The sequence below is a fragment of the Folsomia candida genome, unplaced genomic scaffold (assembly GCF_002217175.1).
Source record: "Folsomia candida strain VU population unplaced genomic scaffold, ASM221717v1 Fcan01_Sc003, whole genome shotgun sequence".
In the NCBI taxonomy this organism is placed as follows: domain Eukaryota; kingdom Metazoa; phylum Arthropoda; class Collembola; order Entomobryomorpha; family Isotomidae; genus Folsomia; species Folsomia candida.
Window position 1 is genome coordinate 11,364,190 of NW_019091195.1, and position 25,860 is coordinate 11,390,049.

Sequence of the window (25,860 nt, forward strand, 5' to 3'; positions counted from 1 at the left end):
GTCGGTCCAGGAGAGACGACTGGCTCAAAGCCTCCCAAAGAACGAATAAGGAAGGAAAAGAAGAACTCCCCGGAGGAACGGCAATCACCTTTGGATTTCTTCTTGAGCGGAACTACAGTGCAAGGAATTGGGAAACATTAATCACATTTTGCTTTTCACGGTAACACAGAGTCACTACACTCGCCCAATAGATAAGTAAGAGTGTCTAGTAGCTTGGTGTTTAGCTGGCTGGGTGAAAGTAAGAATTAATCCCTGCATTGGTTGGTACAAATGTATGTACACACTCGTGATCATCAAAATCATCAACACATTCATCTTCCATTAACCAACTCATGAATGAATTATATTTATAATCTGACTGACTGGGTGGTTGGTGCGACTTTGGTGTGTATTTTCTCCCTACCGCACATCAACATAATTTACTCACCATCGTCAACATCTTCGGTCTCATCTTCTTCTTCCGTATCCGTACTTCTGCTCTTTCCAAGCGCTTTCAATTTCTTACGCTTCGCAGCAGCGCGCCTGGAAGGACATGTTTTTAAATATCTAATGTCTCTTTTTCAGTTGATCACATTCCAAAATAAGAATTTTCTACATACCTGCGCGCTTCCATAATTCGCATTTTTTCTTCCTCGGAAGTTCGTTCTTCTGCGAGAATCACCTCTTCCGCTGCATAAAACAATTAATTTGCTTTGATTACTTTGTGTTAATAATAACCCAAAATAATACAGATATATGCACCGCATTTATTTGAGCTAAACTTTTTTCTTGTGTAGGAGGGGAGAGTTCAACGCCAACGTATTATATGCGCTTTTTTATGTAGCAATTTCATCTATATTGCTTGGTTGGATATAGAGTCGGTGATAGAATTATTTATATAATGTTTGAATGATGAACAACGCCATCCGACTTTCACTTTCCCCACGGTTTCATGCACGGCCTATCAGGACTGTCATCCAAACTCATTGATCTCATCAAGCATTTACTAACTATAATATTTTTAATTTTACTGAAATATTCCTCCACTTGAGAAAGTAGGTGGTATTTCGTTAATGAATGTGCAGTCCTTTTCAAACCAATGTGTTGCATATTACCCATTTTAACGTAATTAAACCATTACCTTTGCATATCCACTCGACATACCCGTTCAGCTCTCGTTCTAGTTGTTGTTGGCGTCGAAGTTTGAGGAACGCTTGGCGATTTTCCACTCGTTCTCTTTCCTTCGCAAATTCACTTGAGACGAGGAAGAACAAAATACAATTATTCGAGATCTTTCACTTCTAACCAACACAATTTGACACAATTCTTACCCGGACAGAACACCGAGAACGAGGTTGAGCATGAAGAAAGATCTATGAAATAGATACGATATGATTAATGTTTTTTGAGAATTTCATTACAATGTTTGACACCTTTTTACAAAAAAGCAAATCTTTGGCAGGACTAAAAAACATTTGTTTCAAATCTCACCCCAGAACAATTAGAGGCACAAAGTAAATCCAGTTGAATGTACTCCCAAGAGCATCGTTGGTCTAGTTAAAGAGAAAACATCATTTGAAATGAATATTACAGAGTTGGGGAGACATCAGGCGAAGTGAAAGCAGCACAAAAAATTGATTATGTAGCTACGAGAATTCCCTACCCAATAGAGGATAGAAGTCCATCCCTCCATAGTGATGCACTGGAAGGAATTACATGAAGTTGCCATTTAATATGAACTAATTATTAGATAAGTTTAAGTTATGTGACAAATGAACCTGAAAAACGGTGAGCATAGCGAATCCTATGTTGTCGAAAGAAGTTATTCCGAAATTAGGACCTATCCATTTATCCCTGTTTATGGATCACGTATTAGACATGTTCAAAATCAAAAGCCAATAAATCATCTAATTAAAGAAGGTGTACTCACTGGCACATTGATACGTTAGCGTTGCATGTATATGATCCTGTGAAATGATTCATAAAATGTCGTCAGGTCAGATACAGATAAATACATCCAATCTCGGGATCGGTGTAGGTATTGCTTAGGTGAAAATATTGGTAAACATTACCTGGCGGAGCTGGCTCGGCAGACTCTACTATTTTTGGCGAGTCCGAGTTACAAGGAGTTGGTAAATCGCCCTCTTTCACTATTTCATCTGAGTGACACAACCAGTAAACAGAGTAATTAATGTTGTGGTGCTGTCATGCATGTCCTCTAAATTAGCACAACCTGTTGATGTAATGTCTTACCTAAGTCTTCAAGGCTGTAACAGGTGCGATGTAACGCTCCACAGTAAAATTCTAAACCTATGATCGCGAATATGACAATTGCGAAAAGAACCTGTCGAACAAAAAGGACTGATCAATATCAACAAATGTTATCCAACTAGCCTCATTTCTAGTTATTAACCATTTGATCTTATAAATCACATAAAATTCCAACTCACCAATAGTCCAATTTGCAACAATGGAGCCATCGCTTTGATTATGGACTTTAGGACGACCTGCAAACCTGTGCACAAAATAAAGTACAATATAAGCGAGTGGTCAAGCAACATTGCCTAAAGCTCATAATATGTTCCAATATTACAGCACATCCAGTGCCATGTAATTTGGTTATGATTTCTGTACGGGGTCCATATAATATTTTAGGTGAATATGAAAAATAGGGCGCGGATAGGTCTTAGGGATTTCTGGAAGGTTTAGTTTAACAATGACAATAATTTATATAGGAATGGGGCAAAGTAAGAAATTGGAGAAATTCTACAATTCCATGCTACATGGACTAGCAATTTAATTCTAATTCTAATCTGAACATCTACTGATGAATATAAGACAAGGCCTGTACTCGGAATTCCAGAAACGAGTTTGAGAGGGCGGAGCACTCTGATGGCTGAAATACATGATAATTTCAATAAGTATATATGGACTGTTTACAAATCGCTCGCGCATAAAATAAGTGTATCTTTTAGACGGACCTCGTAAGGTGCGAAGATCAACTCCAACATCTCCTTGAGCGAAAACGGTCACGAACCTGTTTTAGGAAAATTTGATAGGAAACATCTAATTTGTTGAGATACATCTACAAATGACTAAGATTTATAATACTATCTAAAGTTTAGCCGTTACACCGACTCATAATTTCTGCTATAAACGTCTTGATGGCTCATTGTTCATGAGAGAAATCTAGGTGACGTCAAGTTCGTGCGATCACGAAATTACATTACAAAGCTCTCTTTCTGTCACAAAATGTTAGTTCAATGAGACGCACAGCCCTGCATTTGACATCCAGTTGAGTGTCCAGGAGGAGTGGGTGAAAGGAGTGAAAGTTCAAATCTTGCGTTGGAGGAAATGATGTCGACTTGTGCATATATTTATAATGGTGTCTTGTAACACATATATCGGAATATTTTGTCTTGAGTCATCACACGAAATAATATGTATTGCATCTCATTCGAATTCTCTTCTATTTCAATTTTCGTCCATGATTCCATCAGTGTTTGAAATGAAAGTGTGCATATTATTCATCTCAAATAATATTTTCTCCTCTCTTTAATAAATTTAAGAGGACCTCGTCAAGTCCTTTTTGCGTGGGTATCCATCCATTTCATTTCAATATTCCAAGCAACATTGGTATTTCTCATCCTCAGATCATTGATGTAGGCGGTAACTTGATTAATGCGAAAGGTTCGGCAGGTCACATGAAGACCTAGTTTGGAACTCTTTGCTTCCTCAAATTTCATTGAAATGGTCCCATCTTGCTGTCGAGAGTAGTTGAGAATCATACATTATGGACTACGCGTGTGTATGCTAAATATGTATGTCTGCGTACCTTACATCTATTAATTCACTACAATTGTCTATTATTGTCTATTTCTTATTAAGTAGATGTATGTACTATACTAAATGAGGAAGAAGGGACTGGTAATTTGATTTAAAAGAGGATCGAAGCTTTCTGGCAGGATCAAATATTCAGTATTTTCAGATCAATGAAAATACAATAAATCTCGCCTGTCGAGATAGACAAGTATGTACTAAACTAAACAAGATTATCGTTTTAAAGTGACATGATGGCTGAATATATTAATATTTAATATACTCACTTGGCACTCTGGAAATACGTAACAAAGTTAACCTTTAAAATTTCCCACGAGCTTAAGTGGCCGGAGAACGCGAAACGACCGAAGCATCCTGAAGTCAATAACTTCCACTTTGGATTTGGTGTTTTCGGCTAAAACCGTCATTAGCCTAGCTTCCCAGTACGTCAAAAAAGCATACGAAAAACATTCATAGCATTTAGGATGAGATACACAACTCCAGTACATGATTAATCGTAAACTATACTTACTGTTACGTTGAATATACAACTACTTTTAACATCTATAAATTTATCTATTCACAAATAAAGTGTTAGATCTACAATAATTGTTAATTTCAATACAAGACAAGAAATAAGCAATCACAATAAATCTTACAAAATTACATTCTCTATAAAACAAGAACAACATTTGGAACTATGTATGTACACGTGGGAAAGTTACTCCTTCCCCCGCACTGAACTATTTGTTGCTAGTACTATGTACGCTATGAAAGCAATGCTAGTAACTTGTTAAACTTTTACATAAAGTCAACACAATTCATCCGGCATTTCGGGTATGATTCACTGGAAACCCCAAACTATGTGCTCACGTATGTATTTCCTCTACCCTCGTTGCTTGGTTTCTCTAGTCTGACTATTTATATTAACACGGATCGGGCTACAACTATGAATACGAAGTTTCTTCACAACCACTCTCTAAATTATCAACCGTTTGTACATATAGTTTCGAATATTGATGGAAAAGTGAGAAATAACAAAAGACTTAATTACCCGGTAACGACGACCTGAAAAAACCAAAGGCAGGTTCTTAATCATCATGCAAAATACTAAAAAAATAGTCATAAAACAGGAAACAATTTTAAAAACACTCACTATGAAATCCATAAGATTCCAAATATTTCTGAGGTATGCACCTCTATGCAGGACCTGTTGACGATATTATTAACTTTAAACTAGAGATATGTGCATACTCTCTTGATTGTGCATTTTCCATTATTTTTAGCATATCACCAAATCAATGGTGTCGGTTAACTATGAATATAAATAAAATTATGCACTACTTACAAATCCCAATGCGAGTATCTTGAGCGTGGCTTCGACACAGAAAATTCCCAAAAAATAATGTTCCGTTTGTTCCTAATAGAAATGCATAAATCAATAAATAATACTTTATACATACATCATAACCTACATTTAGCTATCTCTCATCATGACTTATCACTATTTTTCTACCAAAGTGGGTACAAAGAAAATATTCTCATTTCTTTATTCGTGAATTGGTCTGTATCTGATAAGGCAACTAGAACGGCAACATAAAGATGACAAGACTACAAACACAAAAATGTGGGACAGCAGCATTCAAAGTGTCACTATCATGCACATGAAATTTAACAACACATTATTCTGTTCCCACGATTCTTGCTATCTCCACCAGACCAGATACAGTCGCACAAATGTCTCTCATTTTTGTACATAGTTCTTCCTTTGGTGGTTCACAATTTAGTTGCCACCCTACTTTTGTCAAATAACAGCAAAGAAAATTCCCAAACATTTAGCAATTTTGTCAATATGAAAATATCTTTGGGGAAATGTGATACATTGCGGACTGGATTGATTTCATGTATCGTGTTAACGGCCCTTAGGTCACCAGAGGGGTCGCGAATTGTCAGAACTCGTAAGTTCTGATGCCTTTCAAACTCGCCACAGTAATGCTGATCCATTATCATTACGGAATTTCTGCAACCTTAATTCAGATTTTCAGCATTTCAATTGTGTTCAATGCATCAGTGAATCGCTAACAGACTTAAAAATACGTAACTTAAAAAATATCTGCAAAGGGGACGACCCAGGATACGTCCGTGGTTTCTCCTTAGCAGAAACCACGGACAACAAAAATGTTTATGCACCCTGACCATTTATTCCAATTATCTATGTCGCTTGCCAATGAAAACTGATAAAAATTGGAACCTAGTGTTTCACAGACGATTGAATAGACAAAAATTATTATTATCGCTATACTAATTTCATAATTGCATTCTATTATTGCCTATCTAGGTTTTTTATTCCTCTGATTTCTTTAACGCGTACACCCAGTTTGCAATAAGCGTATTAATTGATACTTGTATGCACATATATGATTGAATAAAATTTAAGAATTATGTATTTTTTAGCATTACAAGTTGATAAGAAGACAATCAATTTTACTAATACACTTACCAGCTTTTGAGCTAAAATAGTCTTATCCCCATCCGGTAAATGCTCCTATTAAATGAAATAATGAAATACGAATTTAATACTTTTTTGTTTGTTGGTTGACAATTATTTTCATACATACTTTAAATCATACTCCTCATACTAATTCATTTTTATCATACTATAATACTATTTCACCAGCTTACCTCTAACGCCAGGACGATACAATTTGCAATAATTGTTAAAAGAACTGCATACTCGAAAGGAGGCCACTCAATTATGAACCGTGTGCACCGACGAACTTTGGTGTCGTCGGTGAAAAAGAATAGTGACGAAGGTCCCGGGGGCGTGTCGCCCCCGGTGTTGGCCCCAGCCCCTCGGTTTCTGGAAACAGGACAAATAATTAGTGCCGATTAACTCATTTTGCGAAGCACTGATAACAAGATTAGTGAGAATGTGGAAAAACTTAAAACAGAACATTCACATGATAAACAAAAGGAGTTTTGGCTGAATGGAGTTTAGAAACTACATCAGCTTAAACTTCTCGCATCTTACATAGAAATATGATCTCTCTCTTTAAACGGTTCTCTACTCCAGGAAATCTGATTTCTTTGTTGGTTCCACAATTTCACAATTGCACGTTGCAGTTATGAAGGCTGATTTCTCTACCAGTACTCCAATGTTGTTAACATTGGAGGCAAACTGAGACCAAGTTCTTTGGTGCTCATTTCCATATTATTAAGGCAAAAAAGTATTAAAATCTCACTGAATATCATTCCATAGATGAGTAAACTTCTCTAATTTAAAGCTTCATAAAAAAATTCACAAAAAGCGACAAAGCTATTTCTCAATTTACCTTGACGCCATGAGTCCAAGTCCAAAGGGTCGAACAGCGTTCCACTCTCCACTGCCGCCGAAGCGTCCGATCTTTTGTGCAGAACGACTCTCTGCTGCTGCAACCTCTGCAGCCGCCAACCTAAAAATGCAAACCAAAATCATCAGTTATTTAAAGCATATGATAATAAATTCATAAAATAGGAAATTATTTTACAAATAAGTACGTAGCTTTCTCCACGTTACTTTATAGTACATATGTACACATAATCAGGTATTGGGTATCTAAGCAGTTGATGCAATTCATGTGCATTCTATAGGGAAGTGAGTTTTTAGAGTTGACTGCAACTTGGCTATCACCAAGTCGCTTGAAAATGCAAAGTAATTTCTGAAATTGACGTATCTCAATATATTTACCCCAAGTGTAATAATCACTCGCAGCAAGTAGTAAAAATAAGAAGAAGAGGAGCGTTGGTTGATTGGTTGGATGGAGGGATGGGTCGAAATATGTACGTGTGTTTCCGCTGATGAAACACAAAGCAATAAGCAACCTGGCCTTTCCAGGCTTTCACTCACTCTCACTCGCTACTCTGTCTCACTCTCTCCCTTTCTTTGCACTCTCGTGCATCCAGCTAATCTATCTCTTGTCAACTTCCACCCAACTTGTAGCCCACCCTCACATGATCTCCTTCCCTGACTCACTTTCACTAATAACGTCTGGGCGAAGTTTATGCCTTGGCAAAGTGAATTCGTTTAGGAGCTGAGTGCTGAGCAAAAAGTCTTGGTCTTAAGAGGAAAATCAAGCTGATGGTGGTCAGTGTTGGCTTGAATCAGATGGCGTCGGAGGATGGCAAGACTTTCTTTCAGATGTTGTTCAATTCATTCCTGTGTCGAATTAAATTACAAACTGAGATTTACTTTCTGGGCCGGCTTTACTCAAAATGACACGTTCATCTCTCTAATCGCGTTGTTCATCGTTTGGAAGGGGTCATAAAATTGATAAACCACTTATTTAACATTTTGGACATTTTAACTTTCTTACACGTGCTTTGTAAGTTCCCAAATTCTATATAAATAACAAGGATTCCTTATAGACGACAAATGCCTCGTTTGCATACTCTCGTCACTTGTAAGTAAGAAAGTTCAAAAGAATTTACTTTCTCCAAAGATAAAAAACCTACTGAATTGTTGACGAGCTACACCTTGTCGATTAGCCGGGGGTAGGACATTTCATATACAATTAGTAACTTACATAAAACTAGGAATTATACACCCATGAGCAAGTTGATTTACAAAAATTGACCCAAATCATGAAATTTAGCAAGGAGTGGTCACTTGCCATTTTTTAGTCAATTCTAAATTTAAAAAACATGTTAAATAAAAATTGTACTGTAAAATACACGTAAATTTCACACCTTCTTGCTGACTCGTCACAAATTTAGATTCGGTTATCCTTAGTATTTCAGGATGCTGAATATTAAACAACATGATTAAATGTCAATCAGGGAATTTCTGTCACAACGAGGGTCTAATTTTTTTTTACTAGTACTTAGTGGGCCAATCTCGATTTTTCAGCAAAATGGACTAGTTATATTGTTCTGTCTCGAAACCGTACTCCGTTTCCAGCAAAATTATTGGATACAGTCACGTGAGTTGAGCTTTGGTTAAATAAATACTAAGCTGATTTCTTATGAAGCTTAATCTCTAAAAGTCTGAATTCGCAAAATAGGAATATCAATATCGCTGGAAGATAGCCCATATTTGAATTAATGTGATTCGTAACCGAGTGGAGAAAGTCGTTTTGAATGATACATACGCCTGCGAATTTGTGCAAACCCATCAAAGTTGCACGAAGGTCGGAAATCAATGTTGTTACATGAGATGGGTCCATCTCTTCGGACTCTAATCTTGGTTTACCTCCACATAACTTGTTGGGATGTAAAGGATGCAAATTGAAGAGGTGCATATTACATATAGGTTTAAATATCTACAAGTTATATGACCATGATCAATAAGGATTACCATCCAAAAGACAATGGGCAAGTAAGTAACGTCGACTCATTCAATTCAATTAAATGAAGCGATTAGGGAGGTTCCCATTATCTAAGAAAGTAAAGAAAGTGGATGAGTAAGCCAGTAATTTGATGTTTGAGACAGGTGAAAACTTGTTCTGTGCATAACACACTGGGAAATTTTGAAAATTCTCGTGACTTACACTGGAGCCGTTCAAAAGCTGTAAAGTTAAAAGTTGGATGAAGTTGCACAACCACAAGAAAATGTCTGGTTTGGTTAAGAAGACATATCATCCACCCGTTTGGAGAAAGTCATATGGAAAGAATCAATACCTCTGCCGCCACCACCATCACGGACATTGACATGAACTCAGTGTGGTTGATTCGTGAAATTGCCAGCAGTTGTTTGCCTGGTGGTGGTTCTAGGCACGTATAATACATGCTGTTCACTCTGACAACCACCAATGTTCAACAAACCAGCAAGACCGACTTTCTCCCATAAAATTGGACAGTCTTTGTGCCGTTGTGGGAGCTGCTTACGCCATAATCATCATCATCTAGCTTCACATGCACATTGCTGGAGAAAGTGTGTGGCAATCCATCATGGTGCATGCATCATGGTCACCATGCAGCAGAATAGCCCCCGCTGACTGGACTTGCCAAACTCACTCAGGGTGACTTTTCGCGTTTGCCTCTGCGCTGCCGATTAACCTGACTGTTCACTTTGTGTACTTCCTCCTACATTTCCAATAGGCTGCTTTAATCAGACTGATAGATAACCCTTTTGTTACATGTTCTTCCGTTCGTGCATGACGTGGCTACCTGTCAATATTATACAAACACTAAAACACACAAAATCCCACAAAAACTTTTTCGCAGGAAACTTGACGAATAAATTGTTTAGTAGAGAAATGAATTGTAATTAAATACAATTTAAAACTTCAGCTTAGACTGAATCATAAAATCGTAGTTTTAAACATCAAACAAACATCTGTTTTAAAGTATGACCTTCAATGCAACAAGAACTGGTTACAATTAACGTTGAATTTGATTCAGCAGCTTGTACGTACACACATGATTTAAATCTCTCGAGAAACGCTTACATATATATGAAGTATTACATATTTGCAGCATAAACCACGTGAATTATTGGATGAGTAGCCCAAAATAGCTTTTCCAGCAGGAAGAAACAAGAGTACCCGCACCACGTTTACACAATGCAAGTCCAACAACACTTTCTCCAAGTAGTTTCAATGCCCAGGAAAAGAAATATGTTCGTATCGTATAAAGAATAGAAAGTGTTGGACATCAACCCTTTCTTTGTTTACACTCTTTCCGCAAACCCTTCGAATCAACGTCATTCTCTGCAAAATATTAAGTGTGAGTATAAATAGCCGCTCGTTTCCTTTTGGTTACATTTCTGGGCACAACAAAACCATAATTGCACGAATCTTGCTCACTTCACTTTCCAATTTACGCAATGCAACTCGAACGCATAGCCAGCTCAACTCTTGCATATTCCGTTGATTGATAATTCACACACTGCATTAAATCAACTTATTCGTGTGGTGATGGTCTGTGAAGCTCAAGTTGTGAGAAGAAAACAAAATTCTAGTCGAAAGTGTTTAGCATTCCCCCACCTGTTAAGTGAGCATGATACAACTGATCGTATGTAAATGAATCGTATGGTTGTAATCCAATTTACAAAATCTTAAAAACTGCAAAATTACTAATGCAAAAAATGTGCCCGTTAGTGAAATAGTAAATCAAAATGGAACTTTACAGGCGCCCTTAGTAATTTAACGATTCAACAAATACTTTTGTTTTGTGAGCCATCAGCCGGCTCGTAGAGTCTGATCAATAACCAGCTTTTTTACTGGAACATGCAACAATTTGGATGTAAATGAGGCAAACAATTGAGGAATAAAGAAATACTTATTTGTACCGCATGGCTGGATGGTTTGAAACAACGTGAAGCTGACAATTCAAATATGCAACTAATATAAACCTTGGTCAAACAAACAAGTACTCAAAATCTCTTCTCAAACAAAAACGAAATTATACGAGATTATTGACACAAAAGAAATTGGATTGGTACAACGAGCATGGTTCCCACAAGTGTGTATTTACCTTTAATGTACACACTTCAACACCACTTATTGAAACACGCCGAGATTGTTTTGGCAAAAAAAGTCCAGCTTCTTAAAACCCCTCGCACATGACTTTTGTTTCTTATGATGGATTTAGTTTCAGATATTTTGCTCTAAATGTGTTGACAATGCATTGTTCTGTTTTGAGCAGACGAGAAAATAAAAAGTGGAAAGAAGAGTTGAATTACCGTTAAAGCGATCCGTTTCTTAGAAGTATGTTTGGGAATGATAAATGACAAAGCTGTGAAAAGCCACCTCCGACGAAAGGCTAGCACCTTGCATGATTGCTTCTTCGGGTCAAAATATACTTAATTGGTCATAGCTGAACGGTAGTAGTATCCTAAAAATGCTATCTTAGAGCAATAACTATAATTAGTGAACAATTGCCTAAATTATGAAAAGAGCGACCGTTCACTTCCCCCCACGAGAGATCATTTCCGCACCCTTCTTTCCTTCCTATGGCTATGTATATACACTCACTAGCACACACGTTCGTGGACTAAGAAGGAGAAAGTGGCAGTGGTGGCACTTTCTTCCCTTCGGTGCCCATCGAATCCACAGGCCAAAGCTGAGCCCCAAATCCTAAACACAAGGAGAAGAAGAAGAAGGAAAGGTAGGGGCCATAAGCAGTCTAGACTTCAGCAGTAGAGGCATTCACTCTGTCGCCTGCTTCCATGCCATACCATATCACCATACCCTCCACTAAACTATCCTCAATGCGGCACACGAATACGGAACAAAGTCGGTCTGCGCAAAATTTGGGTCAATTTTGCGCCGCTCAATATCGCCTTCACGTTGAAAGAAATCGATTCCGAACACACTCGGTCTCCGCACAAAAAGTCAGTAGTATTACGCTCTGCCATCACCACCCCTTCATCTCTAAGCTGCCTTGCTTTCTTCCCTCCCACAATATACACACAACAACTTCCACCACTCCATCATGAACGTCTCACTGCCTTCAATTACCGCCCCACCACCACCGCCACCGACCAACTTTCTTTACTTTCTCCCAGCAGATCTTTGTCCCGTCTGCTCCACGCTCCGCACCACCAACTCCTCGCACCCTCTGATGGAGCCCACTCAACATATTCCGCTTTACACTTTCCCCAAAACCCCAACAGTGGCACAATCTAATCCTCCATGACTTTTCAGCTTGGTTGGAGAAAGTTCGACACGATCCAAACGCGTGTGACGAAATTTTAGTAGAATTTCTCTCCAGGAACTATATACACATATGTAGATTTCACCAATGAACATATATTTCTAGAGCGTGTGACTTGTGTTCATTAAAGATGAACCCATTACATAAATATTTTGACAATATAAAATTCTGACGAATAGATATGCAATTTGTCAGACAAAAATATCACTTCTTGGAGAATACTTTGACTGAAATTTGACTATGAAATGAACTATGAATTCCGTTAAACATGCAACTAATTAATTCCAAATTTTTATCATGCACGAGTATCTGCAAGTACTGCAAGAATGATATACGCAATCAAGGAGCTTGTCTCACAGTTCTTTGAGTTTTAATTTCAAGAGTAATCAAATAGCTCATTATGTTGAACTGTTCAAGGAAACGTCAGTTGCATTGAGTGCCAATCATGGTTCGTTCTTCTAATTACACAACTCATATATCAATCCTCATGCCCCTACTCTTCTATCGTAAGCGAATTACTCTACACACAACCAGGCATGGCAGAATTCGGTACGTGTTTTTACCTATGTGCAAATTTCACGGTATTTTCTTTGTAGCGAACATAGAAAGTAGTGCATAAATAGTATGTGTACTTGGGTATTCACTTGTGAGTCAAGTATATAATATCTTATAACTTATCGAAGCATAATTATTGGAAAGCTTATTGGTACTTACATGATATCTCCCAACTTGAGTCGCGTTTGAACGAGCGCACAGGATTTGTGATCTGAAGTGGTGACAGCTCTCCGCCTTCCCCTTCGAACTGGGTGACTTTGCTGATAAGCGCCATTGCTTGGTTGTGTGCTCATTCGACGGATAACATTTTCCAGCCGTCGTCGCCGTGGTTCATCATCATCCGCATCAATTAGACGCTGTTCATTGCTAATTTCTTGCAGCTCGTCGTCTTCTTCCTCGTCAACCTGGGAGACTTTCAAGTCCTCCTCACCACCACCACTGCTGTCTCCGCTGCTTTTACTCATCTCACCCACGATTGACCAAGCCGCGTATTCCACTCAATCACTCACTTCCACTTGTTGGCCCACATCACCACCAACACCCTTACCCTTCCAACTTTCCTTGTCCTTCTGATGACGCCGATCTAAAATCACAAAAAAGTTACTCGTCATTTACGTACATAAATCGGACCAAACATTTTATCCGCTACTTGAACATGAGTTCGACATTGATTTAGTATGTAGTATGTAGGTACATATATCATCATTTGTAGTAACTTGAATATTTATAACCTGAAAATAGTTGAATCATATCGTTCAATGTTCTAATCATAAGTTGAGCTTTAACTGCATCAAATTCCTGGTGAATTGCATTTCGTGTGAGAACTAACCCAATAGTACGATACATAGAAGTACGATTTTGCGAATTTCTCGTAAAAGCATCAAATTAAGGTTACGCAAGACTTTGGTAAGGTCAAAGCACTAAGCGTCACATGCAATTCTTGAGTAAGATTACTCACAGGCAAATGAGTAATCCAAACATGCACATTTTTAAGTCTCGCCGAATAATGTTTCAGGGGTAATTTGTAATTTAAACCTGTGAAGTAAACATTATCTACCATCTGGACAAGTCTGAACGGTCAACAACGAACGTGAACAAACATCAAGAAGCTTGGAAAAGTACGTTTCATACCGAATATATTTTATTTAGACAACGTTTATCTGCAAAAACTTCTGACTGGTTAAAGAACGAGTGGGATATACTCATCGATATACGTGGTGATTCGCATTTCCATCCAGCAAAAATTTCCAGGGAGTAAAATAATGTAATTTTCCCTGGAGAAGTCGAACTGGGGTTGTGGTTGTGGTCTCAAGTTGGTGTGGGCTGAGGAACTCGCATAGCATAGTAAAACTGGTGGTGGTTTGTATTTTCCAGTTGCAACTTATTAGAGTGAAAGTGTTTGAGAATCAGGATGCAGAGCTTGAACTTTCCCTCTCTGAAAACTGCAACTAACGAAACCAATTGAGGAAGAAACTCACCACTACTTCTAATAACTGCTACAATCAAATACTTTCGCGGACCAAGTTTAGGAGATAAAGATCTAAAAGTTTATGGGATTAAGAGACGGGCGGAAGGGAAAGGAAATAACAGGAAGAAAAGGAAAGATTGATTATCTCAGACGACGTCAGGTCACAGGAGAGAAAACCCTTTCGGTCAACAAGAAGAAATGAACTTGATGGCAATACATAAGTGCAAAGCAAGCAGTCCTGCACTTCAAACTTCTCATTAAATACAATTCTCATCACTCTTTCTTCTTGTTTGTCTCAGGCAGTTCAGGTCAGTTTACTGTCAAACCATATTCAATGGGCTCGTATGTTACGGGCTGAACATTTTTTTCTTACGTGGACTGAAATGAGTATGAAAAGTTGTTTTCCAAATTTTTACTAAAATCGCGACAAATACATCGTTATGCTTTTTAAAGCTCCAAAATTCTCTTAAAAATATGTTGCCTATGTATGTATTTATATGTAGTTTGTAGATTTTTATATTCACTCAGTTTATTTATAATACTATTTATAATTAATGGTTCATCAATGCGTGGAAGTAATATTAAAATATATGATAGCACGTCATGATGTTAACCGAGAAAGGTAATTTTTTGTAAATAAGTAGGAAGCATAGTGCCATTTCGAGTAAGAGATACTATTTGGGTTTGGTTTGCTTGAATAATAACTCATTCACATTAGCACTTCCCATGAACTTCCCAGTGTGAAAGGAAAAAGAGAAACCAATTACTGTAAGTGGATTGGTATTGCATAGTAAAAAAGAACCAAAACCCAGTGTGGTCATGTCTCAACCAACCAACATAGAGACTAACATAAGTATTATTATATGCATTGCTGACCCACGTCAGGGGGCTGCTGCAGGAGCAATATAAAATAAACTTGAGAAATTACCCCGGAAATAAAATCTCCACCCACTCCTTGTACTTCATTATACTTAAAGGTTCTCTTTTCTCGCCATTATGGTAATTATCATCGACAAGTCTAATTTCCTTGCCAGTTTGCAACTCAACCACATTAATTTCAGACACCGAACCCGAAACAATTAAACGTGTTCAACGTTGATCACCATGAGCAATAATTACCTCTGAATAACAGGTCATCGAGTTTCATTTACTTGATGCTGAATCCAGTCGTTAGATCTCAAATATCTACAACCAAACATAAAATGTCAGATGGAACTTCCTAGATTAAAAAACCGTTCGTTCTGTTTCTTCAAGAAATTTCCAAAATTTTAATTTATTTCGTACCCTTCGTGCAACACGAAAAAATTACATTACTACGACGTGTTTGGCAATGTCAAAATCAATAGACAAACAAGCAATAAATGTTGGGGAACATCCAGCACATGCCACGTAGAGTAAAATGTTATATAATTTTGTTAGATAAATGAACATGTACATCGATTCCAAATTCATCAATTATGTAAATTATCTGTATTGTCTTAATTATATAAGGTTCATTTAAATTAAGCAAAATTGCATTTTACCATTCCGTAGTGCCTAATTGCGTTGAATTGAATTTAGTTTTACGATCAAGATTCATGTGTGATGTAATGCATTATTACTGTAAACTGAGGTTACATACCGATCCGACCACAATCCAAGTGTGCCGTCACAAGTTACGAGCACGTACATATTTACAGAAACGTCGGATTAAAAAGTTGTAATCAGACGCCTTAATCTTCATTTGATTGCAACTGACCCTGAATTCAAAGGATGAAAATAGCCTGCACAAATCACTTGCAAAGCAACCAGACTTATGTCACACGTCGTGATGGTGGTACCAAATCAAGCCGCGAGGAACCCTATAAATAAACTCCAGCCACATACATATACATATTTACGCGGTGGTATCCACTCTCATGGAAAAGCGAAGGTGTTTCTAAAAGTTGTGCATATGCACATATATTCACCAAATATTCAATTTTTGGCTCAAACTCTCACATTCATTCGTATTACTTTGTGAATAATATGAATTCATTTCGTTACCAGATCGACTCCGTGAAATGCTTCCAACACGCGAATTGCTCATTTCATTTGAACTTAAGAGAAAGAGAATGGTCAACCAGTCAAAGGAAGAAGGGTGAACTTTTTAGTTTTCTCTTCTTGATGAGAAAAGGGTGGTCGTGTGCAGTTAGATACGTACACATTTTTGGAAGGCTGCCTTCTCAGTCTTTGTGCTTTCTCCACGTGAGGCGGCATGCACATAGCAATGATGATGATGATCAGACAACACATATATCAAGCAGCCGTTTTCTTTCCATTCTCGACACGAAATGAAGCAACTCATCCTTGAAATCGAAAATTACAATGTGGGAGCGAGCGTCCACCATCTACCTGTTCAGCTCCATTTCAGCTCCATTTCAGCACAATTTGCTTTTTTCTGCATATTTTTTATACCTTTATTTCAAATTTCTGAAAATTAGTGGTAATTTCTCGTGAGCATATGTATTTATTTACCTGCATACAAATGCTCCACGAAATCGTCTTAAGGGACCACGAAAAAGAGGAAGTTCGGATGCGTCCTTTATGGAAAATTGATTTTTACGTGACCTCTGCCCTATAATCTATTTAGCTTAAAGTGAAGGGGAAACAGAGAAATTGAGACTCTACTCTGCCCATGTTTGACCACTGCTAATAAGATACATAAAAACGTACTATTTTTTACACCACCTTTATTATTCGATTCAAATATTGATGGTATTCTGCCAAATGCGAATCGTCAAATCACCAATACGTCAATTGCACTGGAACTCTATGTATCGTGTGGACCTGAGCAAGGTAAATACGATTTGTACAAAAACTTGAAGCAAATTTACCAGCATATTTATTTTATCTTGACCACCAGTGCGTGCAGTATATTCATGGGATAGCTGGGTGATTAACAACTACTAACAAATACTGTAAAGAAAGACCACAAATTATGCCAACGAAATTATATGTAGAAACAAGGTATGTATCAAAGTAAGCAGTGCAAAATGTTTAATTTATTCATGTCCTGGCTGACAATAAGTATTTTCGTGCATTAAACTATAGAGCGAAATTACCCAGCGCTACAGCTTTTCTTTAATCCATCAAGATAGTTATTATTTTCTTCAAAGGCCGGAAGTATGGACTTTAGTTTCTAGTAAAAACTCTCTTCTAGAAAGAAAATTTAATTTTTTAACTAAATTCCAAACAAACTTACCTTGGGGCAAGATAAGCATAACCAGCCAGCCTCATTAAACCAATCATAACAACTGATCGCAAGGTGTGGTTGATGAGCAGGCTCAAAATAGAGCTTTCTTGAGTTGAAACCGAAAGCAAGTATAAGCAACCTCTGCTTCAACGGAGAAAATGCCGTATCCCACTCTTAAAAGTAAATATTAGCTAACGAGCTTTTGTACCAACAGAATCATTACGTGACGACAGGGTAAAATGTAGCTCGTAATGGATTGAAGCTTAGCCGTGGGAAGAATTTAATGTACGTATATTGAATTATATTTTTAACATGAACACTAAACGTGTCTATGCTTCTTGGCCATGCGTATACACGTTGAATTTTTTTAATTGCAGAGGAAGCGAAAAAAATTAATTGAATTGGATCGGATTGGATCGGATTGTGAATTGGATCGAATCGAGTAAATAAAACTTTTCCGAAAACTATGATACTCCAGAATTTGGAATAGCTATATATTTGTACGTATGTCCGGAGTATTGAATTTTTTGGCTAAAATCTATTCTCACCGAATCGAAAACAAACTACTCACTTTAGTACCTTTGACATAGATCTTCAATTATGGAAAGTTTCATTTGGATCGTTCAAGTGGTTATGGAGTGGCATGTGCCTAAATTTGCCTTTTAACATTGGGCTAAATGGGAAAAATTTAAAGTTGAAAATCTTGTCTAGTCCTGAGGTATTTCGAGAAACCATAAATGTATTCTTAAACCCTTATATCTCATCTACAAAAACTGCTGCCCCTTTTGCAAATTGACCGAGAAATTTGAATTTATGGAAAGACAAATCGCATAAGCAAAATATCTGGAGTGCTTTAATTATGTCCATGTATGAAATTTTTGAGTGTTCCGAATAAGACAATTATTTCGAAATATGTTACATATTGCTTGGGGGGGACCTTGTAAAATAAACCTCTCCAAAAAATGTATTACCGAGGCGGGAATTTTATGAAGTGGTGGCCCCCTGAGGAGGCATGACAAAATTTTTAATTCTTACCCTATTTTCACTGTTAATGATATTGGAGGACAGATGTACTTAATAAACCTATAGAATATTGTCATTTGATCAAAATACCCTCAAATGTATCGAAATAAAACTTTCAAATTAGTATTTTGACCACACCCCATGGCAGTGGGTGTGCCGATAGTGTCCAAATGATAGTGGGAGTTGTATAGAGATTGATGAGATCTTTCAAGTGACACCCCACTTGATGGGGTAACGCGAGAAACAAATTACTGCCCTTTGACCACACCCCCAGAAGGGCGTGGCTTGCAAAGAAAGTTACAACCTTATACCCCTTGGAACGTCATATATCGATTCACAAAGACAGAATTCAAAATAATTGAATTGTTCGAGAGCTATAGATTTTGGCAAACAAATTACGTAATCCGGACCAGTTTACGTATGCCGTAAAAAAGATATCCACATATTTACATGCTATACATATATATGTACCTACATATGTTAATACTTGTGCAATATATTTTTACCTTTCTAAAATTCTCTCTAATCCTGCTCTCTCGATTTCAGTTTATTTGCAAATGCATTTTTCTCCGTTTAGAATATTCAAAAACTGAAGTCATCATATTAGCCAATCACATCATCTGCCAGTGACAAACAAAAAGTTAGTAGCAAAGTTTGAGCCAGGTGTGTAATAGTTTTTGCTCACAGATATACATCATGATCTGATGGTTGTCTCGTGCCGTCCTTTAAAGCTTGGCGAAAAATCGACGAGTGCACAGCATCCTGGTGAGATTAGGGGGAGGGTAGGGTTCTGTATCTAAATGCCTCTGTAAATATTGGTCTACCAAGACAGAGGGGCTAAAAGCTTGCAACCTGCTGTCTGAATGAAGTAGCCGATTTTGTGTGGTTTATCTGATTTTGATGTCCAATTCAATTCATCTCGTGTCGTTGTGTGTGTGAGAAAGAGGAGATTTGCTGTATGAACACTTATGAATCCGCCTACCTTCCAAACTGTGCCTGACTGAACCAAAGTGAGATGGATAAAGTTGTTAAAATTTGATGTAATATATGGAGCCCACTTGTCTCCGATGGATAGTGGATGCTATCACAATGAAGGAAATCCCAATTTCTACTGTTTTTCCTGATTACACTTGCTTTCTCGTTCAACAAATGATCCATCCATGAGTGAGAGAGTGGTCTGGATGGCGTGATGCTGGTGGTTAACGTCAATTTGTGTGTTTAGAGCTCCGAGTGGGCAACCACCAGAAATTTTAATAGAAAACGAGCTATGTACGGATGTATGTCTAATGTGTCCAACACATATTTTGTATTTAGATGACCAACAGGGAGATGAACAAAGTTCATGCTTGAAAGGATTATTGTCGACGTGATCAGAAAACATGAAAGTGTTTTTACTAATGGCAAAGTCTCCACAACTCAGAATATGAATCACGGATGGAAAGTATGCCATGTTAATCAAATTGCTTTAATTATTTGAACATTTTGAATGCATAATTAAATTTTGTAAAGCAATAATCAATATTAGTTACAGAATTGTAACTAAAATCCAGTCTACTCATTTTGCTCTCCATTGAAATTAAAATCATAACTAGAAAGGTTGCTTCCGAGAAACTCTTGTGGAGAAAAGTCCTAAATCTAAGAGACTGATCAATCGTTGACGAGGAATAGAGCGTTGTACGCGCAAACGAGCTTGCATAGCACGACTATTTGTGATCGCGCTTTATCACCAAATTTCTTCTCTCTAAATATCTCGTTTTAGTTGAGGTAAAAAACTACCCCAGAAATATTACACCATATGTCAAGGTGTAATATGAATGTATGTATACATGCCAAATGTGTCATTCGTCGCTTCCCAGAAAGTTTTCCACAGCAACAGGTACACGCGAGGAAAAAGTTTCAAATAAGAAAAATAATCTCAGTCATAAACTAATCTAATCAAAAATTGCCGTCTGTGGGGACATTTCATATAACAGAACTAAAAATAGAGCCTACGGCTAACAGGGCAGACTACTTGACATACCCAGAGCAAGTCAATTTTGTCTTGGCTGTAACTGTCTGTTCCATGACCACGCCCATTCAATTTTTTTGGGGGGGGGGCAAAGAATATGATTTCTGAAAAGCTACAAGAAACTTTTTGAGAGGTGTTGGTTGGTGAGCAATGAATAATGCGGTTGCTATTATGAAAGGCACTGAGAATGACATTTCCTGGGTCATTATGAAGTCAGCCAGTAATAACATTGCTTGTTATTCTGAAGCACAGCAGAAGTACGGCTTGTGCCCAAACCGAGACATAAATCAATCCACATTTAACCTTATAATTTAATATTTAATATTCTCCTCGAAAGCTTGCCAAAACTCATCTAGTACAACCTAAAATTTTGATTTTCTAGCTGCTCAACAAGGCAATTCTTGAAATAAAACTGAACCATTTTATCATCAATATACATGTCTACCTATGTATGCACGATCAAGGCTCTGATGTGCTTTTAATAGAAAATATAGTGCACCTATGCACAGAAGTGTACATATAGTGTGTATAGGCAGAAATAAATAACAGTCGATAAAACATTCACTTCTAACCAAATTAAATGTCAAACTCGAGTAATTTTCATGTTCATCATCATCATTGGGCTCCTACCTCCTTAACAAAGACAGTAATTACAGCTTCTGAGCTACACTCTTTTGATTTGCTCTTCCTGCCAAAATCAGATTCCAACCAGGACCACTAAGATTCCAAAGTTGTTTTCAATAACATCAGTCAAATTGATTTAATTACGGCAAGTATAATATAACAATTTGAACAGTTTGTCAATAATTTATAGTGGTTTCTAGCTAGTATATATGTTCATTCAGTGTTCATGTCACCCCAAACAACCCCACTTATATTATATGCTACGGGGCTTTCCAAACCTCATCAGCAACCCGTATAAATTGTATAATGGATAACAAGATCAAATTAGACTCGCAGGAACAAGGCTTGCAAATCGAATCCATTTTACTCAAGACATTTAGCTAAATATAAAATACAAGTACAAGTATAGTTCATCTAAGCGTACTCGACTTACTGTTGTGCGAGGAAAAAGAGGTGTTTGGATGGTTGAAAGTGAGACTTTGGTACTCCCACGGAATAATAAACAACACGAAACACTGACAACTGACCTCGTAACTTTTATTAAGACTTTTATTGCACCATGTAGTTTGAATAAAGTCCAGATACGTATGCCCGGTGTGTGATGGATGCACATTAAAATCCACCCAATGCCATCGACTAGCGCAGTGAAAGTTTTGGATACCAGCAGCCCAACAAAATATTGTGCGATGGGAGAAAAGAGGGAAAGCAGTTGGCGTGGCTGGGCTCAGACTGTGACTAGATGCAACTTCATCTCTGTAGAGGTTTCCCTTGTGGAGAGCAGCAATCCAACCCAAAACCAACGCATGTAACTAACAACAAGCAAACCAACTGTTGATTCTACACAGGAGCGTGGATGGACTTGTATTTCCTTTTGTGCACATCAGACCCTGTGTGGCCTTATACATGGCCAACACGAGCTCTCTCCCAGGGGACTTTTCTTTCTCCTTCCATTCTCCACTCCATAATTCTTCCAAATTTCAAATGGATGTGACAAGCTTTCTAGTTTGGTGAGTTGACTTTTTTGGCCTTTCTCCACAAGTGCCGACTCCGCCTCAGCGAAACGAAGGATGTACGGTGGCACACCTCGTGTGTAGTCTGCCTGAGCCGCTAATGCACACTTAAGCCCGTTGCGAAATTGGAGGAGTGGATCTACAGGTGGGTCGAGGTGAGGTGATTGAGCAACGGTCTCTGGACACTCGGAAAGTGGTTTAATCACCGTGTACACAGAGTGGCAGCAAAAGCCAGTGCGTGATGCTGTATCGAATGACCCAGTATTGATCTTTTCGGCGATTTCGAGACGAAAGAAGGTGAGGGGATCAAGGGTCTTTATTTGCTCCCTGGCCATATTTTCTGGTTCATCAAGCTCCGTAAGCTACACATGTACCTTGCAAACCCGTAAATTCTGAAAGGCGTTCAGTCAGACGTTCAGTATTGGTGGCAGAACTTACCAAGAGCTCTACGTAAGATTCCATCCATAAAATGAAATCGCCTTAAAAGTTGAATTACATCAAACCATTGAACTGTTACATGCGTGTAGCTATAGGCATTGAAATCTTTGATAAGATTGGGTTCCATTTCGTGAGAGATTGAGGCCATTAGTACGTACATACAGGAACCATTGACGTCTGCTATGTCTATAATATTTCATTAAATGGAAATGTGAAAACCTGTGGTATCATGATGACTGACTGATGTGCACACATCCTCAGGGATTTCAAGGTATTTATTGATACTCAATTTCCCACTGCTTCTATTCATCCTCTTCTCATTTCAATTACGATTCAGTAGCTCCTTGATTAAATTGGGTAATATAATGACATCTGCATACATGGACCTCTCCATCTAGCTTTACAATGTCCATACAGGCACGATCGGAGCTAGGTTGGGAGGAAGTGAGTGAATCTATACACTTTTTCCTGAGGGAAGTACACAACGCTGTACAACAACAACATCAGAACTATGTACAAAAAGAAATAATGTAGTTTTTGCGTGGAAACAGTGGAGAGAAAAACAATGGCGAGGAGAAAGTTACTCACTCCAATTTATCTCTTTTTCTTCTCTCTTTCACTCTCTGGATGGATGGGATGGAAATGTGATCAGATCTGGAAATGGTTGAGAGGAGCTGTACTTCTATCTATGTACTTTTCCGTCGGGTGGATTTTGGTTTCCGGGAAACAGAGAGGGTGGCGGTGGGTGGTTGCCTCAGCACTCCTGGGGAACTTTCAACTATATGCTTTCTCGTCCACGCGGCCAGTCAGGTTGTCAGCTAATCTCTCTTCAACAAAATTTGCAATTACCGACATTCTAAAAGCATGGATTAAACTTTAAAGTCAATTTTATGTTACAAATAATGGATTTTAGAAAGTGTGAAGTTTGCTTGTTTAAAAGTCAGCAAAGGGATCATGTCTGTACATTTATTGATAATAGATTATGTTTTCGTATATCCATGTTTTTAGTGGCAAGAGCTTTCGGGCTATTTACATACATAAACTTATGCAATTTCCCCGGTGTTCATATGTCAAGTGGTTGAGAGTCGAGTGTCTTTAGAATACCGACGTGCGAAAGAGGCAAGATTTGATGGACACTCTTTACTCATATTGTTTGCATAACCAGATTGTAACTGCAGTAGTAGACTAATTATACTGTTAATTGTACGAGATGGTTGAACGAGTGGTAAATCGTTCTACACTTGAGTTTCTATTATTTTGCTTTCTTTGTCAGTAGTTGACTGAACGATCTACAAATTTGATCTTTGTTCCGACGCCTTCATTCATAACCAACCAAGGTTTATCATCATCACAAACCAATCTTATAAGTTATAACTTACTCTTCTTTCATAATCTTCCTTAGTAATATCTTTATTATATTTCACAATCAGTGTACAAAATATGATTACATAGATATTAGTCTACGCTGGAAATAGATTACCCTTTCTAAGTGCTCATAAATAGTTAATGATAAATACGGTAATAAACTTTACTAGCACAAGCAAATATATATACATACACGCAACACAAAGTCTTACACAATATGAGCAATAGTTTTTCTACTTTTGCACTCTTACTCAAATGACAATTATGGTAATTCTCTTTAATTTTTGACAAAGGAAAAAGTAACAAAATTACCTCTGCCGATATTCCAACATTGTTTAACTTATTGAGCTGCTTCTGGTACAACCTCCGCGTTTCATAACTGAAAGCTTTCGTCTATTTTTTCGCTCCGCTGCTTGGCTACAACTTTTTCCTCTCGTGTTTCATCGACAACCAACGCCAGTGGGTGTTTGATTGGACGTCTACCTAACGAAGGAAATGCTTACGTGGGTGAAAGATAAATTGGCTCAGTCAGTGTAGGAGTAGTCATTTTCCAATTAATCCTAAATATACTGGAAAGCAGTTCAGGGCTGAGAAATTTGAGGGGTTCAAATAATTTAATCTCCAGATTAAACTGAACTCTTGGTCGTCTCCGACCTAACTGGCTGAATGATGCATTGAATTTGTGTGGCAGGGTAGCAGCAGTTTTTGGGCTTGGAGACCGTAGTGGATGTGTACATGCATACTTTATATGATTCATATTATAAGTGCGTATATATTTTCCCTGGAAAGTGATCAGTCTGTCACTTGCTTCCGATTCAATTTGGTTGATTTGTGCTATTCTGACCACTATCAACTAGCCTTTCGCTCTCCATGCTCATGTTGTGTGTCAAAGGTTTCACAAAATTGGCAACAGACCATTATAGAAAGTGACAGCACTGCTGAAGCCTCTTGGAAACCAACTCAACGGATCCTGTCACAATATCAGGCACAAGGCAGGAACAACGCAGAGTCAAATCTATCCCGATCACTTGTGACACAAACAACTCAACACCAAACCAAATCAAGCCATGATGGCGCAACCGTTTTCATTTAGATTGGATTGAGCCAGGATTAGATCCGCTATTGGAAGTGTAATGCAACCTCCCGTGTCGCCCGTGATGTGGAAAAGCTGTTTGTTATAATGAACCTATACGAGTACACATATATACAGACTATAAACCAGCGTGGAAAGTTGGAATGAGTGGTCTGGCTGGAATATGCATACAGCAGCCAGCTCAGACTCAAGCAGATTAATGGATTCATTCCACAAAATCATGTCACAGTCACAACGGAAAGTTGCTGTTTGGAAAGTGAATATTTTCCACGTTTCAGCAACAAGCACCCACATACATCGTGCTACTCTCTCCGGCTTTAGGTTTTCATGAAAACTTTCAAAATTTTCAAGATATTATTTTAAAATCGAGATAAATCAACTTAATGCTCATAATTCATGATATACGTGAAAAATAAACGACGAATTAGAATTTCCAAATGGCTCTCCCAGATTAATGACCCTACGCTGATTGGGAAATCCTGGCCGTACCAAAGCAACTGGTGGTGGTTGGATGTGGGCTGGATTACAGACATGGTTGTTTCACTGCGGTTTTGTTCGATCCTTCTTGCTTTCACATTTCGAGGAAAGTAAGTTTTCGAGTTTTCAATCTACTTGGATGTCAAGTGGTGT

At 37.9% G+C, this 25,860-nt stretch overlaps 1 protein-coding gene across 17 annotated transcripts in view; it reads right to left on the minus strand.

The window, feature by feature from the left end:
* The window catches only part of LOC110845897 (voltage-dependent calcium channel type A subunit alpha-1), a 59,338-nt gene that overhangs the window by 26,668 nt on the left and 6,810 nt on the right, over positions 1–25,860 (minus strand). For 9 of the 17 annotated variants that reach the window (XM_035850398.1, XM_035850410.1, XM_035850407.1 and 6 more), the window contains exons 2-21: positions 13,147–13,570; positions 7,131–7,250; positions 6,481–6,658; positions 6,299–6,343; positions 5,147–5,218; positions 4,955–5,008; positions 4,853–4,866; positions 4,118–4,230; positions 2,430–2,494; positions 2,233–2,323; positions 2,052–2,138; positions 1,910–1,946; positions 1,758–1,833; positions 1,643–1,681; positions 1,471–1,532; positions 1,311–1,352; positions 1,121–1,233; positions 600–669; positions 428–522; positions 89–112 (exon numbers count right to left, since the gene is read on the minus strand). In XM_035850398.1, the coding sequence (XP_035706291.1) occupies positions 89–112; positions 428–522; positions 600–669; positions 1,121–1,233; positions 1,311–1,352; positions 1,471–1,532; positions 1,643–1,681; positions 1,758–1,833; positions 1,910–1,946; positions 2,052–2,138; positions 2,233–2,323; positions 2,430–2,494; positions 4,118–4,230; positions 4,853–4,866; positions 4,955–5,008; positions 5,147–5,218; positions 6,299–6,343; positions 6,481–6,658; positions 7,131–7,250; positions 13,147–13,451 (1,702 nt within the window). In that variant the 5' untranslated portion in view covers positions 13,452–13,570. Of the gene's footprint in view, positions 1–88; positions 113–427; positions 523–599; positions 670–1,120; positions 1,234–1,310; positions 1,353–1,470; positions 1,533–1,642; positions 1,682–1,757; positions 1,834–1,909; positions 1,947–2,051; positions 2,139–2,232; positions 2,324–2,429; positions 2,495–2,830; positions 2,876–2,960; positions 3,017–4,117; positions 4,231–4,852; positions 4,867–4,954; positions 5,009–5,146; positions 5,219–6,298; positions 6,344–6,480; positions 6,659–7,130; positions 7,251–11,458; positions 11,784–13,146; positions 13,571–21,757; positions 21,867–25,860 lie in introns of those variants that run through there. The other 8 variants (XM_035850412.1, XM_035850413.1, XM_035850405.1 and 5 more) reach the window with 5 other exon arrangements.